Below are 17,675 nucleotides of genomic sequence, written 5' to 3'. Positions count from 1 at the left end.
CTTTCCCTCACATAATCCTGGATCTTGAGATGCAATTATTGGTGTAATTTTAAAAAACACTGAAAACACTGGGAGTACTAATATGTCGGTTTATTCCATATATTTTTAATCAAAGAACTGAAAGGATGGCTTGGAGAATGAATCTAGGATGCACCTCTAGCATTGACAGGGAGGTACTCAGACTGGTCAACGGACACCCAGATGGACGTCTCATCAGAGGAACTGTACTTGCTTTGGGGTTTCCTATATTCATCCCAAGCAACCATCTGATTTTTAAAAAATATTTATTTATTTGGCCGGGCCGGGTCTTAATTGTGGCACGCGGGACCTTTTTTGAGTTGCAGCATGTGGGATCTAGTTCCCAGACCAGGGATCGAACCCGGGCCCCCTGCATTGGGAGGGTGGAGTCTAAGCCACTGGACCACCAGGGAAGTCCTCAACCATCTGATTTTCTTTTCATTTCCCAAGAGGTCTCCCTACTGGGAAAAAAAAAGTCCTTTCTGAGCAGCACGAATAGCACTTCCTTGGCAGTCATGTTCGATACCTCAATTATCCAGTTAGTTTTCTACCACAAATCAGCCTCATGAGTCAGGGCAGCAAGGAGCCTGATTCTTCCATTAAAGCGGCAGACCTGCTCTGCTGAGAGGCCAAACCCTGGAGCACAACAAGGTCAGAGCAACCTGAGGCCTATCTCACAGTGGCCAAAACATCACTCCATCACGATGTAACACGTGATAAAATACTCTTACTGGGAAATGTACTGTTCTGTACACAGAAGTTTTATTCTTCTGTGTACAAAGTTGTATAACAAAATACAAAAGACAGAGTTGCTCAATTTCAGCATGACACTGAAGAGTTAAGTATAATTTCCACTCTTAAAACAAATAGACATCAAAAGGAAACTTATGGGATGGGCCGGTTGAGAAACCTATAGGTCAACTTTAAATGGACCACAAAGTCCAGGGACTACAGGAGTATCTCAGATTACAAGAACCGTGGTCCAGGTTGCTCTGGATCCATTCTGCAAGGTTGTTGTATGGACAGGTAACAACAATCAAGCAGGCTTGGGTCAGCCATGCTGGCAGGAGAATAAATATGAAAGAATTTAAATATTAAAAATAAAGATTTAGGGACTTCACTGGTGGTCCAGTGGTTAAAGACTTTGCCTTCCAAGGCAGGGGGTGCAGGTTCAACCCCTGGCGGGGGGGAGCTAAGATCCCACATGCCTCGAGGCCAAAAAAAACAAAACATAAAACAGAAGCAATACTGTAACAAATTCAATGAAGACTTTAAAAATGGTCCACATTAAAAAAAAAAAGATTTAATAAAATTGACACAAATAAGTGGAATCTGACAGCAGAAGGCTGATATAAAAAATTTTACATGCTCACTGAAGAGAACCTTAAAATTCAGAAAAGGAAAAAAAAACAAAACTTCACCCAAAATCCCACTATCCACACATAACCAAAATGTATTTTCTTTCCTTCTAATCTTCTTTTTCCTATTTCACAGTGTTCATGTTTTAAACATAATTATAATCATACTGTATAAAAACTTCTGTATGCTGCTTTTTACATCATCTAATATATCAATTTCCCATACTCTCTGTAAAAATGTTTATTGACCAATATAATAACATGTCAAGCAGATATTTCAGAATCTACTTAATGATAGACATTTAAGCTACTACAATTTAAAAAATGCTGCAAAATCTGTCTTTTCTTTATAAGGCTTTCTGTATTTCAGCTTCTTTAGAATATTCCAATAAGGGAATCGTTAGGCCAAGGAGGTAGAAATAAGTATCAAATCCTTTGATACTTATTACCAAACTGTCTTCCAGAAGCACTGAAAAAAACCTGTCCTTCGTTTAGTTCACGTGTTAGTTGATTCAAAGAGGAATCAATGGGCCAAAGAACATTATTTGGAAAAAGATTTTTTAGAAAATACGCAAACTGATTGACTTACGTTCGCACTTTATGCTGACCGATGATGAAAGAAACCTTCCGGCTCCATGGGTTCACAAAGCTGGACCAACTGGAATCCAATACAATGTAATCCCCATTTTGAGAACAAAATCTAATGGGTGAATGTTCAAAGGGAAGATGGCCTGCATACTTCAAGACTATATAAAATAATAAGACAAAATTAGAATTTATTTAACACGGATATTGATTACAAATGTCTTCTTTTAAGGCATTTATTTATAAGTGTGTTAGAATGTCAAAACAGAAAAAAAAATGGTTTCAGCAGTTCCAATACATTGCTTACCTGGTTAAAGGTTAAGCTCTAACAATTAGAGCTTGTGAGACCCTCTAGTGAGAAATGAAATGACAAACTTAAAAAGATCAATGAAAAAAAAAAAATGTCCTCCTGTAAAGAAGTAGGTCCTTACCTTTTTGGTGTATGGCGACCATCAGAGAACGATCTTCCGGGTGCAGGTATGTCAGGATGGATGTTCCAATCAGATCCTGAGGTAGGTAACCCAGCAAAGGCACTGCTCTGAGCACAGACACAGCACAGGCAGCATGTCACACGCACCAAGTAACTCATACCTTATATACTTTCAACAGTACTTTTCAGCTAAACTCTAAATATGACAAAGGGTATGCAAAAGATGTTCATTACAGCATTTATAAATGCTACAAACAACCCAAGTGCCTATATTGTGGGGAAATAGATACACAATTTAAGAAGTGTTGGTCATCTGACATATTGCATCAAAATCACCTGTGAAACTTCTAAAAAACAGATTTGCAGGCTCACCGCAAGCTTACTAAATCAGAATTTCTGTGGTAAGACTAGGAGTCTATATTGTTAACAAGTTCCTCAGAGGTCTCTGATGCCCTTCATTTCGCTGCCTTTTAAAAAGTCTACAAAGATCACATTATAACATAGAAAAATGCTTATGATGTTAAATGAATAAAGCAGGCTACAAATTTATACAGAATAATTAAAATTATACAAAAACAATGTCTCCCAAAAGGTGATATCAAATAGACAACCAGTCACAAAGCCATTTGTAGGATAAAGGTTCATGGGAAAATTCTGATGTACAGACACTCAAGATGACTTAGACAAAACTGACTCCAGAAACATTTTATATGGGTACAAATTCACAAATACTTTCTAATGCAATAAACTTAAGCTGTTTTCAGAATAACTTCAGCTAAAATTTTCTTACTTTCTACAGATTATATTATATAAGGTATCTCACTAATTACTGTTTAGTTTCAGGGTAACTAAACGGTAATAAATAGGTAATAAACCCATTTCCAGATGTTAAAAAAATTTTTTTAAAGCTTTTTTTTTTTTGGGGCCGCATCACTCGGCTTGTGGGATCTTAGTTCCCCGACCAGGGATTGAACCTGGGCCCTCGGCAGTGAAAGCATGGCATCCTAACCACTGGACCGCCAGGGAATTCCCTGTATGTTAAAATTTTTTAAAAACTAAACTAAGCCCGCACACCACAACTACTGAGCTCGTGCACCTCAGTGAGACAGCTTGCATGCCGCAAACTACAAAGCCCACACGCTCTGGAACCCACGCGCCGCCAACTAGAGAGAAGCCCGCCCACTGCAACGAAGAGATCCTGCGTGCCTCAACAAAGACCCCGTGTGCCGCAACTAAGACCCGACGCAGTCAAAAATATATATATAAGGAAAATAAATAAACATTAAAAAAAATTTACACAACACAAATTTCAAACTAACAAAACTCAAATGTGCAAATGAATAGATTCAGCTCTATCACGTTACATTTAACATATGTTAAACGTTATGTAAACTTTTAAATACTTTTATTTATTTTCGGAAACAAATTTCTTTTAGGCTTAAAGAAGTACTTACCTTTCATCTATTTCAAGAAAAACACACCCGGGGGTGTGTGTTGTGGTAAAAATTCTTTTATCCACTGGGATCCGAGGAGCTATGGAAACCAGAAAGACTGGTTTAAAGGCAAATACCTAATTAACTATCCACTTAACATATTAAAGAGGGAACAAACTCTATAGGCCATGGCAGAAATCTCACCTAGGGACCTGGCCTTTGAGCAGCCAAAGCTAATAACTTTCATTATTAACCACATTTTAATTAGGTCAAAACGTGATGCCTACTAAAGTTAATTTTAAACAGACAGAAAGTCTGTGTACATCGAATAGCTTATCCATCACAATCTAACAGTCAAAGATGGGGTCATTTAGAGTTCAGGACAAACATGTTTCATCATATTTAGTGGTTGAATACAACTAAGCAAATAGGATGTGAAACGTCAGTACAATAGGGACGTATTTAATCTGTAATAAAATTGGCACGGTCAGTGCGGCTAGTCTGCTTTGACAATGTAGTGATTAGTACATCAGGGAACAATTTGAGCATGACACTAATTCCGCATTTGCTTACGCACGATTTCATTTGCAAGAAACACGAGGTGAATGCAGAAAACAGCAGCTAGTTGAATGGAGTCAACTTAGGAACATGTTAGGAACATGAAGAAACATGCGCACACCTGAAACATCCACCTGCAGCCTCTGTTCACCAGGTGTGCTCTGAGCCACGCCCGTCCAACCTGGTGATGGAACTTTCCCTCTGATTTCAGTCCACCCTCCCCTCACTCCTCACAGTAATGCACAAGCTGCAGCCCTTCCAACATCCATGTCCACAGCAAACCACAGGGCTTTTCCGCCGTGGCGAGCCGCATTTACTGTATCACTTGTGCATTTCTTCATCATTTAACGTGTAACACCGTGTTACCGTTTTTTTTGCGGTACGTGGGCCTCCCACCGCTGCGGCCTCCCCCATTGCGGAGCACAGGCTCCGGACGCGCAGGCCCAGCAGCCATGGCTCACGGGCCCAGCCGCTCCACGGCACGCGGGATCCTCCCAGACCGGGGCACGAACCCGCGTCCCCTGCATCGGCAGGCGGACTCTCAACCACAGCGCCACCAGGGAAGCCCCCCGTCTTATTTTTAATGTATGGTTACTTGAGTGTTGTGCCCCTAAACTTATTTTTCCCATATAAGCCCTGTGGTTTGTGTGAATTTTTTTGCACAGGATGGTAAGTTTTAGGAAAGCATATGTCACATTACAGCAGAACCAACTGTAATTTCAAATGATAAATGGAAGCTGCTTCTGTTTTGATGTATGAATTTAGCAATGCTGTTCTGCCACTGGAAGACACAAATTATACTTTTTACGCAGGGGGCTTTCAAAACACTTAAAAAATATAAATTCATTCTTGTAACCTCTGTATGCAACAATTTCAATGCTCTTCTGTCACGCAAGACAGAAGCAAAAGGCCACAGGATGGTCACCAGTAGAGAAAGGATTAGAAGACTGCGCATCTGTGGCCAAGTCTATGCTCAGACCCCTGGGCCATGCTGTCCTTAAAGGAGATGACCACACAGGAAGTCAGGGTCAGCAAACAGAGACGTCAGGGAAAATCAGCTCAGGGCCAAGCTGAAGACAGTGGCTGCAGTAAACAGGGTTTCACGTGCGTCTTTCTCATGTGCTGACACGTCACATCTGACCTAAACGCAGACGCTCCCGACCTACCTTCGTAACCAGAATGAATCTTCTCCACCAGGGTGAGACAGCAGGGCTCAGGCTCCGGGCGGGCCGAGCTGTGCACATGAATCAAATAGGGGATAATCCGGAACGGGCAGTAAGGCTGCCCCAGCTCCCGGGCTTCACCTCCACTGAAGAGAAGAAAAATGGTTTAGTACCAGTCCTGACCTGTTCACTTAGTCCAACGTGAAACAAGGCCGGGGAAAACGTTTTGGTGGTAATTTCCAAGAGAGACATGTCTGAAGCTAAAACGTTAGACTTATTTATTTATTTATTTTGGCTGCGTTGGGTCTTCGTTGCTGCGCGCGGGCTTTCTCTAGTTGCGCTGAGCGTGGGCTACTCTTCGTTGCGGTGCGCGGGCTTCTCATTGCAGTGGCTTCTCTTGTGGAGCACGGGCTCTAGGTGCGCGGGCTTCAGTAGCTGTGGCTCACGGGCTCAGTAGTTGTGGCTCATGGGCTTAGTTGCTCCGCGGCACATGGGATCTTCCCGGACCAGGGCTCAAGCCCGTGTCCCCTGCATTGGCAGGCGGATTCTTGACCACTGCGCCACCAGGGAAGTCCAAAACATATTTATTTTTAAAAGGAGGGACATGTTAGTTTAAATTTTCAATAGCCACGGGCAATGATACTCGTTTGTTATTGGATGAGTAGGAGGCTTTCTGGAGAGGTGGCTCACCAAAGTGAGTGTGAACCCCTCACTAATTTCAGCGGCTCAGCAAAGTGAGTGGGAACCGCTCACTAATTTCAGCGTGACTTTCTGTTCCTGCTGGGAAGAGGGGCAGGCACAGTCACCTGTCTTGCCTCGTGTGTCTAAACCAAGTACCACATGGCGGAAAACAAGGCCTCCTGGGATCGCGCCCCCAAGCCAGCCCTCTGTCAGCCCTTCCTACGCCCTTGTTCAAATGACCGATTCAGTCCCACCGCTTCAGCCGCTCCGCTGCCCGGCGCAGACCTGGTGTGCGGCTCAGCATCACCCACAGTGCCTAGCTACAGGGAGATGGTGGGGCTGGACCCTCTCGGCCAACCGGCGCGGAGGCTGCTTGCTCCCTCTCAGGAGGCTCCCGGGTGCGAGGGGTCTGCAACAAGCACACAGATGTCCATCCTGTTTCATCAGCCTGGCTGCCTGGAAGACGTTTCCATTTGCATCTGCCCGAACGTCCCAACCTGTATTTCACACTCCCCCGTTTCTGCCCATCGCACCTCTCCTCACCAACCATCACGAGAGCGGATGTTCGGGGGTCTCTAGCCGCCCTCCCGCTCTCTTCTCTCCTCTAACTCCAGCATCTCCTGTCACTTCTCCACTCTCAGCCGTGACCCTGCTTCCTAGGTCACCGCTCAGAAGAGCACCTTCTCCCGGCACTCACCTGCGAGCATGTGTACTTGTGCTAGTGGCTCCCCTCCCATTTCTGTGCATGCTTTCTCCAGGCTCATCCCGTCCTGAGCTTCTCAGTGCCATCTATACGCTGATGACCTGCACATCTGTCTCTAGCCCGGCCTCCTCCCCTGAACCCCGGGCTCCGGGACCAACGCCTCGTCAACATCACGAGGCAGATTTCTACTCGACACTGCACACTCACCTAAAACTAAGGCACACACTCTCCCCTCTGCTCTCCAGGCAGCTGCTTGTCCTACAGTTTCCTCCTCCCCAATACACGGCACCTTGAGCCAAGACTCCCACGTCACCTGATTACTCTTTCTATCTCGCACCCGAAACTAACCCACCAGTATATGCTGCTAGGTCTCCCCTACAGAAATACCCAGAAGATCGAAAGTGTCTCCACCTCCACCTCCACCGCCTGGTCCAGGACCCGCCATCTCCCGGCTGCACCGCATCAGCGCCATGCCCACCACCACCCCCCACCCGCTCCAACCTCCCACCCCAGCACAGGACCTTCTGCACGGCACCCGACGTGAGCCTTCCATAATCAATGACATTTCCTTCTAAGAAAGGAAAATGCCCTATCTCTACTCACTGAACAGTCCTGAAGCAACAAACCATATGGCAACAACCACCCACCCAGATTTGGCCTCCAGGTGAGCAATGCTGTTTCCTGGTACAAGGAATGGGGGATACTGAAGAAATGATGGACCCAGGTCTGGGGCAGGAACCGTCTAGGTTGAGCCTGGGATGGCAAATCTGAAAGAAAGGAAGCTGTCAAAACCACTGGGGACTGTCACCAGGCCAGGAGCTAACCTAGTGAGCCTAGCTAACCAGCGACTCCTGCTGGCCAGAGAGGGACAATGGGAGCACCTCGAGGCACAGGAGAACCTCCTCTTTAGGATGACATTCTAAAATAGTGATGGAGGAAATGACGAGAGAGCTCGGATTTGCTTCAAAATAATGAGATGGGAGGTGGGGGGACAGAGGTGGTGGCACAGACGACACAGGACTGGCCACGAGGTTAAAGTTAATGCTGAATGATCAGTGCATATCAGTTCATTGTACTATTTTTCTCTACTTTTATATTATTTTGAAAATTCTCAAAGTTTTAAAAATAATTGAGTGGCTACCCTGAATAAAACATTTCATTCAGAAGTCAAAATGCTCTATGGTCTGGCCCCTGCTTCCTCATCTTCTTCCACCCTTCCCCCCTCCCACCACCCACAGGCTGGGCGTGCTCTGCCCCAGGGCCTTTGCACTGGCCTGGAACGCTCTTCTCTCAGACACGCTTCTCTCAGACACGCGTATGGCTTGCTCCCTCACCTCCTTCAGGCCTCTGGCCCCATTCAGGCTTCTCATTAGAGAAGAGTTTCTTGACCACCCTGAGCACACCAGCAACCACTGCCCAGGACCCCCTTACTTTGTTTTTCTGTTCTACGTACAACTTATCACAGCCAACACGTGTACATTTAGACAGCTCTTTATTACTGGTCTCCCCCACTACAGAACCTAAGGTCCATGAGGGCAGAACTTTGTTTTGATCCCAGCACCCGTAACAGTGCCTGGCTCAGGAAAGGCACCTGAAAATATTTACCAACATAACAAACACACAGAGCGCTTACTACGCGGCAGGCACTGCTCTCAGATCTTCATAACCAACAACTCACCTGTGAGACAGAAAGAACCGACACGGCCCTCCCCGCACACGCACACCTTTCCAGGTTATCCCTCCCCAAGCATTTGAATACTCTTAGCACGAGTTCCCCTCAGTTCCATGGAATGTCTGAATGATCCATTACAAGGATTTCTCTTCCCCACATATCAAGAGCATTTAGTAACCTCAATACTACTGTTGGTGATCATGACGTCATTTAAAACCATTTTTTCTTTTTACTTTGAAAGTAACATTACCATATCACAGTAAATTTGGAAGAGAAAAAAAAATCACTAATATATCCTACCAGAAATCAACTACTGTTAAAATTTTGATCTCTTTCCTTCTAGTTCACTGTCACTGGACCTTGTAAGTCCTCATAAATATACCTATCCTGCTTTCTTTCAGGTTGTTCAAAATTTCAAAAATTAAGTTTAAATGTGACTGAAAAACAAAAACCAAACAAAAACAAAAGAGCCCCCAAAAACTGTCATCTGAAAGTACATTTCATGTCCAGTAACTCTCACATGCCTCTGGGTTAAGAATGATCTTTCTGGTCTCTTCCCCTATTGCACTGTCATCTACTTTTCTCTTAAGTACATGTATCTTCTCCTCAATCAAAATACAAGCTTCTTGCGGCAAGAACCAAGTCTTGTCTTTTGCATCCACAACAGACCTAGCTGAATAAAGCATCAAAATAAGTGCCAAATAAAATCAGAGGGATGAATTTGGAATTTGGGATTAACAGATAAGGACTACTATATATAAAACAGATAAACAAGGACCTACTTTATAGCACAGGGAGCTATATTTCATATCTTGTAATAACCAATAATGGAAAAGAATCTGAAAAAGAATATATATATGTATATATATGTGTGTGTATATATATATACACACACACATATGTATAACTGAACCACTTTGCTGTACAGCTGAAACACTGTAAATCAACTTACACAGTCAATAAAAAAATAAAAACAAATAAAAAATAAAGTAAAACCAGAGCCCACTCCACCGTTCCTGGCCTCCAGGAGCTCCCATACTCACCGGATCCTGCAGAAAAAGGATTTCACCGGAGCGAATTCATAGCGTGAGGCTGCTGAAAACAAACACACGTGTTAGTGTCCCGCACGCACGCACGCAGCTCCTCCCCAAACTGTCACTGCACGAACGGGAGACTCTTTTCAGAGACAGAAGCTGCTCTTGATTAAGATAGGGCTCTCCTCCCTCACTAAGATCTAGTTCCATCCAGTATCTTCCCCGGGCTTTTTCGTGTTGAACAGTAACCCTCAGGTGAGACCCCGCGAGCACCTGACCGAGGCCCCTCCCTGTCAGCCCCTGCAGTCCTGTCTGCATTTCTGCTCCTGTCTGGACTCAATGCTTCAAATGTCTACGTAATCATCCTGCGACACAATTATTTCGCTGGTAATATTCTATCCCCCTGTAATAGTTTGGACACGTCTCAAAAACTGGGAATTCAGATTACTTAGAGCTTTCAGGTAGAGGATACATACATTTCTTTCCTTGGACAAATTCCCCAGAGCTGTGTTCCTAGATTAGATGATATCGTTTCATGACTCTCATCATATATTGGCAAACTTAGCTCCAGCAGATGGTACCAATTCAGTGTCATTAATAACACTTTCTCACACCCCTCATGACAAAGGTTTTGCATCAACTTTATTGACTTCGCATTTATTTTATTGATGTGTGAGGTGGTAATTCAGAAACATTTAAATTTGCCCATCTTAGGAAACTGAACTTATTTCTAAATGTTTGTTGATTACTTTATTTCATCTGGTAGAACTCCCTGAATATATATCTTTTGGGCATTTACTCACTGGAGTGAGAAGTTTTCAGTTATAGAAACCAAGGAAATGTTTACAACCAAGGGACCTTTTTTAAAAAATATACACTGAAGGAGCAGCTACAATGAGGATTCTGAAGAACCAAAATACTGAACATGGTCCAGGTGTTTGCACTCCTAAGGAAAGGATCATAGGAAGAATAAGAAAATGGGCTTTTGAGTGATCAAGAAAAATGTTCACAATTTTAAAAAAAAGTCCTCCAGTTTAAAAGTAAAGGGACCAAACTCCTGTATTTCGTGAAACTATGAAAGTTACAGGCCCAGAATTCTGAAGCCAGAACTTCTTACAGAATGCCTGGGAGAAATAACAGAAAGAACTTGACAAAGTAAGCTAAAGAAATTAATTACTCTAAGATATGCTATCATCTTAACACAGAAACTGTTTCTGGAGTTTCTATGGAGGAATTAAGACAAGATAAAGATTTTTCAAAAATATCCTTGATTCTCTGAGCTGATTCTCGTGGGTGGGAACCGTCCCTTGGTGACACTTTCAAACGCTCGTCTTTGTCTGAGGACAGTTCTCCCGCTTTAAGGCGCAGTCCCAGCAGCTGTGGGGTCAGAGGGCCTCTGGATTCACGCTGCCAAGGTGAAGGTCGGCTCCATACTTGCAGGCAGTGTGACCTTGGCATCTCTGTGACCATGGCAGCTAAGAAAGGGCACAGTTGCTGGCTCTGAGGGACCCGACTGTTGCCTGAGCCCTGCTTCCCACGGGCTGCCCCCGGCCCGTGCCCGTACACGGAGCAGGCAACGAGGCAGGACCATTCCATGGAGACGCCGGGCTCCTCCAACGGGTGGACCCCCTCTGGCTGCCTGGCCCAGAAGCTCTCTGGACTGCGCTGCACCCGAGGCTCCTGCTGCCCAGCCCTCCCCCCCGCCTTGCTCCTTCCAGCGATGCCAGCGATGCAGGCTGAGGGCTCCTCTCACCACCTTCCACCCGCTCCCCCAGTCAGCATCTCGCTTCTGGCAAACCCGAACTAATACAGTTACTGTGCCCGTCTACCGGGGAGAATGACAGTACCTACACCTCACAAGGTCTTCATGAAGATTAACTCAGTTGATCCACGAAAGCAAAGAGAAGGGTCCCTGGCAAATAGTAACGGTTCAACAGATGACAGCAGTTAAGATGAGCCTTTATGCTCCGGACGCCCCAAATATCTCCAAGCCTTCCCCCACCTACAGCTTTCTGGGTTCTCACAGAAACCCTGTATTAACAGGCACCTCAGAAACTATGATTCTCATTTTACAACGAGAAGCCAAGTGGCCTCCAAGGTTCACGAAGGGACAGAATGCAATTTGAAACTCAGACCTTCAGATTCTGAGCTTAACGTTCTTTGCACATAAAAAAAATACTGCAACTCTGCTGTAAGGTGAACTCACTTACACTACTTATACATTGTAGCAGGCACCTGAATTCAACTGCCCCCCCACCAGGAGTCCTGTAACAGAGAGCCAGCCTACCGGATCTCAAAAACAGTAGATGGGGGCCCGCTGTCACTTCCACACCTGGGCTGGAACGTGCGAATTCTTGTTTCTGGAAGTGTGTTCTAAAGAAACAGCGATCAGATCCTTCTGAGAGGTCTGTACAACAAGCCTAAGTGGAAATGTGCTCTAACACAGGGCCAAAGCTGACAACTGCTGAGTTTAGAGCTTCCCGTGTCCTCTTAATGTCCTATGAGTTCAAAAGAAGGGACAGAAAGAGGTAACATGAGCACAGCCCAGAAATGGTGTGGAGCTAAACAACGGCCCTCAAGGAGGGTGTGGATCCTTGGGGTTCCTAAAGCGAAAGTATAGTGTGAGAAGTAAACTAAATGGCCATCATCTTTATGGAGCAAGTAAATGTTTAGGTCCAAGGGACAACTCTTTCAGGGACTATTATCTTTTTACAAGTAGGGGAAATACCATTAAGTAATTAGCAAAGATAAGAAAGTGAAAAGATCAGGGAATTCCCTAGTGGTCCAGTGGTTGGGACTCCACGCTTCCACTGCAGGCGCATGGGTTTGATCCCTGGTCGGGGAACTAAGATCCCGCAAGCCTTGCAGCACAGCCAAAAAAAGACAAGTGAAAAGATCAGACAGAGACTATAGGGCAATACTGAAGGGAAAATGGGAAAGACCTGGTGAACAGTACCACATGTCTGTTCTGTTCACTGTTGTACCTTAGCACCTGGAACAGCTCCTGGCCCACAGGGACTGCTATATAATGTCTACGGAATGAATAAACGATGAACAAAAGCAGAGAAAACAAACGTGGACAATTAAAGGTTGAAAACGCATGTTTCGGAAAGAGGAAGAAAAATGAAATCAGTGTTTTTGAATCATGGGAAAAGGAGAGAGGGAGCTGGAAGAAAGCAAGGGTGACAGGTGTCTTTTCTGAAGCTTATATAAAACGTGCACAGAGAATGGGGCAAGGGTCTGTGATTGAAAAAAGAAGGCTGTAACACTGTTCTTCACTGGACTGAGAACTGGATTAAAAACCAGAATGAGTACAGAGCTCTAGATCTGCAGGATGAAGTTCTGAGGATCTGTTTCACAACACTGTGAATGTACTTAATGTTGCTGAACCGTACACTTACAGACGGGGAAGATGGTAAATTTTTTGTTATGTGCATTTTACCACAGTTGAACCGTACGCTTGAAAATGGTTACGATGATAAATTTTGTGAATGTGTTTTTTACCATAATAAAAATAATCAAAATTTTTTTTAAATGAGAGAAAAGGGTTTGGGATCAAAAAGGAAGTTGATCTTTACTAAGTTCTTTAAGAGACATTTCACAAAAAATATGAAATAGGGAATAAAGGGTGACTTAAGAAAGAATGAATGGGACTTCCCTGGTGGTGCGGTGGTGAAGACTCTGCCCTCCCAGCGCAGGGGACCCAGGTTCGATCCCTGGTCAGGGAACTAGATCCCACATGCATGCCGCAACTAAGAGTTCGCATGCCTCAACTAAGGAGCCTGTGAGCCACAAGTAAGGAGCCCTCAAGCCGCAACTAAGGAGCCCATGTACTGCAGCTAAGGAGCTGGAGAGCTGCAACTAAGGAGCCCGCCTGCCGCAACACAGACCCGGCACAACCAAATAAATAAATAAATATTTTTTTTTAAAAAAAAGAATGAATGAATGAATGAAAGATTACATGGGATTGAATAACACAAAGAAAACTGTGAGTGGGAACCCACTCCCCACCCCCAGTTCGGGAAAAGCAGTCTTTCAGAAGGAAAACAAAATGATGAGATCATAACTTTTAGGGAGAAGAAAAGCTGGAAAGGGATCTAACTTTGAGAAGCTTACCTCCAGAGCAAAGCAGAGAAATAATGAAGTCAGTATAAGAGGAAAAACATTTAATTTTATTAACAACAGACACTTTATAGCAATTAACCTGCTATACATTATGCTGTAACACACCATATCTATAGTGTATAGTCTGTGAAACTAACTTGATTAAATGAAAACAAATTTATTGGATCTTTATGTTATTAGCAGCATTTAAAATGCTATTTTCATCACATTCTGACTTTTAAAATGAAGAAATAAGAAAAACTATATATTTGCATGTTCTGAATAATGCATTCATTTGTGTACTATTTCTGGAAGAATGAAACTGATCTTTACCAGGCAAGATAAACATCTGAATATTGGTCCCATTACCTCTTTGGGTCCAGTTGTTCCAGAAAGGAAGCTGAGCGTGGGCAGTGTGTGTGTAGAACACCCTCACGTCTTGAGGGGCAAGCAGTTCAACGAAATGAGAGGACTCTAAGAACTCTTTCTTACAATGCAGGATCGAAGGAGCCTGTTCAGAAACGTGCACTAACCTTCCAGACAGAAATGAAAAAACTGCCACAAAGGTATCCTACGAAAAATATTTAAAATAAATGCAAAATATTGAGATACATACTGGCAATATTCCCTGAATAAATTTCGTCTAGTCGTCTACCATGAACAATAGCTTAATACCATGATCAATAGCTTAACACACACACACACACACACACACACACACACACACACACACACACACCCCTGCAAAGGCAACAAATCACTGTAAAACCTGCATTGTTCCTTCTGAAGGTTTAAGTTCTGCCAAACAATGCACCAGCTCATTCTACACGGACTAAACACAGTGTATACACTGTATACACTTCTGATTCCCTCTCCTTTGCAAACTGTACCTGGAAGGACTGTCTTCTCTTCACCCATATGCATATTCGAGGCTTCAAGACCAAGCTCAAGATTCACTTGCTCCAAGACGTTGTCTTTGACAAACCTCATTACATAAGAATCATTTCTCTAATGTGTTCCATTAGACATAAACATAGCTTATTTATAATTGGCCACTGTTTGTACCTGCTAGCAAGTGGCGTATGTTTTCCTCTCTAGATTTACTTTGAAGATCTTAAAGGGAAAATGTTTTCCTTAAACTTTTTTTCCCTTAAATCTCCATAGCACCTACTACAGTATTATAAACACATCAGTTAGTAAAATAAGCACTGTAAAACATTAGGGATAGCTCATGCTCCAATATTATAAAATCTTTAAGTTACAATTATGTTGAGGTCTACACATAAATTAAGTAATCTCTATCATATCAGCAAAACATGAGGCTCAATTATTCTGTCAACATGAAGAGATTCAAAAAAGATATACTAAATACCTCTTCCAAAATTTTACAAAAAATGACAGCATCTCAACTCACCTGTTCTATAAAATCCAGTTGTTACAACTTGAAGTAGAAGGTATTGGAACGGAGAATGATATAAATAGAAATTAACAATTCGGAGATTAGAATAAGATGCAGGAAATCACTCTACAGTGTTATTTTTTTCTTCATTTGAGAGAACTCAGGGATGCTAAGGAGAGAGAGGCACCTCATGACAGAAGCAAAGCCAACTACTACTTATGTGTTGCTTCCTGTTTTTAGATGTTTTCTCTGGCAAGGGCAGGAGAAACTCCATAAGGCCTCTTTAGCAGTTTTCTCCTATGCTTGACCTCAAATTGTAGTTACTGAAATGCTCACTTATTATTTTAAAAAATCTACATCTAGATAAGATCGTTAGGAAAAATCACCCAGGGTGATATGGCAAAATTTGTGAATTCTTACTGTGTTTTTGGAAGTGTGCTCTGAAGCAATGGTGGCCAGCTCCTCAAGACTGTACATGGTCACGTCTGCTTGAGGCGCTCCATTCTGATTGAGAATCTGGAAAAACTCACTGTTTGCTAAGAAACACAGGAAAATAAATAGGTAGTCCAGTGACAACAGTATCTTTAGGAAATCATTTTTTATCAGTATAAAAGCAGGCTTGTTTTTTAGGATGAGGACACCTCAGCATGTTTTCCTTGAAACCAGATCATTTTCTTCGTTCAACTAAAATACTGATAGTTGTACAAACTTAAGATTTTGAATTTTATGAATTCTGCATGTTCCAGATCACAAGTAATGAGACAAACTGAAGGTACCAAAACAAGGTACTGAAACCAAAAATTCCAAATACACACACAGGAAATCTGTATGGCAGAAACATTACTCCAGGATTCAGGAACTATATACCTCTATGAAGCCACAGAGGTTTGTGCTACAGAATATGTATTTTTAAAATCCCTTGAGAAGAAGTCTGAAAAGTCATAAAAAGAAAAAAATGTTTACAACCATTCATTTTTAATTTGGTAAATTCCTGATACATCATGACTATATTTTAAAAGTATGTCTATGGCAGGGAAATGTAAATGTATTTAATCAAGTGTATTTTTCCCCTAATAGTCATAGAAGACAATATTCTTCTAAAAAGTGAATCTTCAAAATGTGCTTATACCGAGCTCTACTCTCGTGAAACAAATCAGCAAAATACCGCACAGTTACTAAGCTATGACACAAATAAGGTTCTCCCAGTGCCCATGTGAAAAACTAAGATGCTAATGCCATCAGTGTAGATTTGCACATCTCACATAAAGCACCATAAAAAGCTCAAAATTGTGTTAGTGAGGAGGTTGTGTGCTTTTAGGAAAAAGCAGCAAAATGATGGTAATAGGTAGTAACAAGTTGAGATGCACGTCTTTGTCTGGGAACTTCTGCCTTGTGGGGCTCTTCCCATAAAATGCCCTGTGTTTTGCTTTTAAAAAAAAGTACTCAAGGGCTTCCCTGGTGGCGCAGTGGTTGAGAGTCCGCCTGCCGATGCAGGGGACACGGGTTCGTGCCCCGGTCCGGGAAGATCCCACATGCTGCGGAGCGGCTGGGCCAGGGAGCCATGGCCGCTGAGCCTGCGCGTCCGGAGCCTCTGCTCCGCAACGGGAGAGGCCACAACAGTGAGAGGCCCGCGTACCGCAAAAACAAACAAACAAACAAACAAACAAACAAACAACATTTCTGTGCCTAAAACCAGGCAGACAACTGCTCTGGCCTGGCTGCTGTTTACGAGCAGTGGTGTCCGTGCACGACTGTATTCCCTCTCCAGCCCGTTTACCTTGCACGCTGTGTACGCAGCGAAGGGCATAGTTGAGAGCATCCAGGGTGCTTGGTTTCCTCTGTCTCTCTGACAGAAAGTATTTTTTCATTTCTTGGACAACCATTATAAGGTCTTTGGAAACTCTGTTTTGATCTTGTGGTTCACTGTAAGATAAAAAAGATTCTAAATTCACACTTTCGATTATAATAAGTCAACTTTTACTGAACAGCATATTTCATGCCAGGCCTGCTTTCTAAGCCCTTAACAGATCAGCTCATTTAGTTCACAGATTTATTATTCACCACTTTTTTTTTTTTTTTTTTTTTTTAACAGGTGGAGAATCCCAGGCAAAGAAATTGGTAAACATCAAGCATTTTCCACTCTCTTATTCCCACTTCAGCCTAGAGTCAGCTAAACTCCTCAACCACTTTTTACCTTTTGGTTAATTTCCTTCAGTTTCTCCAGAGTATTTCGTTCTAAGTTGTCTGAGTGTCTTTAAACTTTTTCCTAGGCTTACAAACAAAATATAGAAAGATGTAAGCCCGCCTTTCCCCTCTACTACCCCAGCAGAGAACAACAAACACATCAGGTTATTTCACCTGTTGCTGGTCTGCACGTATTTGCTCCGCAGCTGGTATTTCCGGCTCCACATCTCAGCAGAGTCCTTCCCCAGCGCCTCAGGACCGCTGGCCTGTGGTCCTTCAAGTTCATGAGGCTGCCCCCACCTAGAGTCCTGAGATTTACCACCGGACACTTCTAGATCTTCACAGGGATCCAT

General features: G+C 43.2%; 1 protein-coding gene across 1 annotated transcript in view; it reads right to left on the bottom strand.

The window, feature by feature from the left end:
* Positions 1–17,675, bottom strand: part of PER3 (period circadian regulator 3) — a 60,610-nt gene extending 42,935 nt beyond the window's left edge. Inside the window, exons 1-9 of the mRNA XM_007453306.1 lie at positions 17,497–17,675; positions 16,916–17,061; positions 15,559–15,674; positions 14,109–14,310; positions 9,645–9,696; positions 5,549–5,691; positions 3,846–3,924; positions 2,393–2,499; positions 1,966–2,122 (exon numbers count right to left, since the gene is read on the bottom strand). Of these exons, the coding sequence (XP_007453368.1) occupies positions 1,966–2,122; positions 2,393–2,499; positions 3,846–3,924; positions 5,549–5,691; positions 9,645–9,696; positions 14,109–14,310; positions 15,559–15,674; positions 16,916–17,061; positions 17,497–17,675 (1,181 nt within the window). The remainder of the gene's footprint in view (positions 1–1,965; positions 2,123–2,392; positions 2,500–3,845; positions 3,925–5,548; positions 5,692–9,644; positions 9,697–14,108; positions 14,311–15,558; positions 15,675–16,915; positions 17,062–17,496) is intronic.

Source organism: Lipotes vexillifer, unplaced genomic scaffold (genome assembly GCF_000442215.2).
Source record: "Lipotes vexillifer unplaced genomic scaffold, Lipotes_vexillifer_v1.1 scaffold575, whole genome shotgun sequence".
Classification (NCBI taxonomy): domain Eukaryota; kingdom Metazoa; phylum Chordata; class Mammalia; order Artiodactyla; family Lipotidae; genus Lipotes; species Lipotes vexillifer.
Note: the sequence above shows the minus strand (reverse complement) of the source record. Positions and strands in the feature narration are given on the sequence as shown.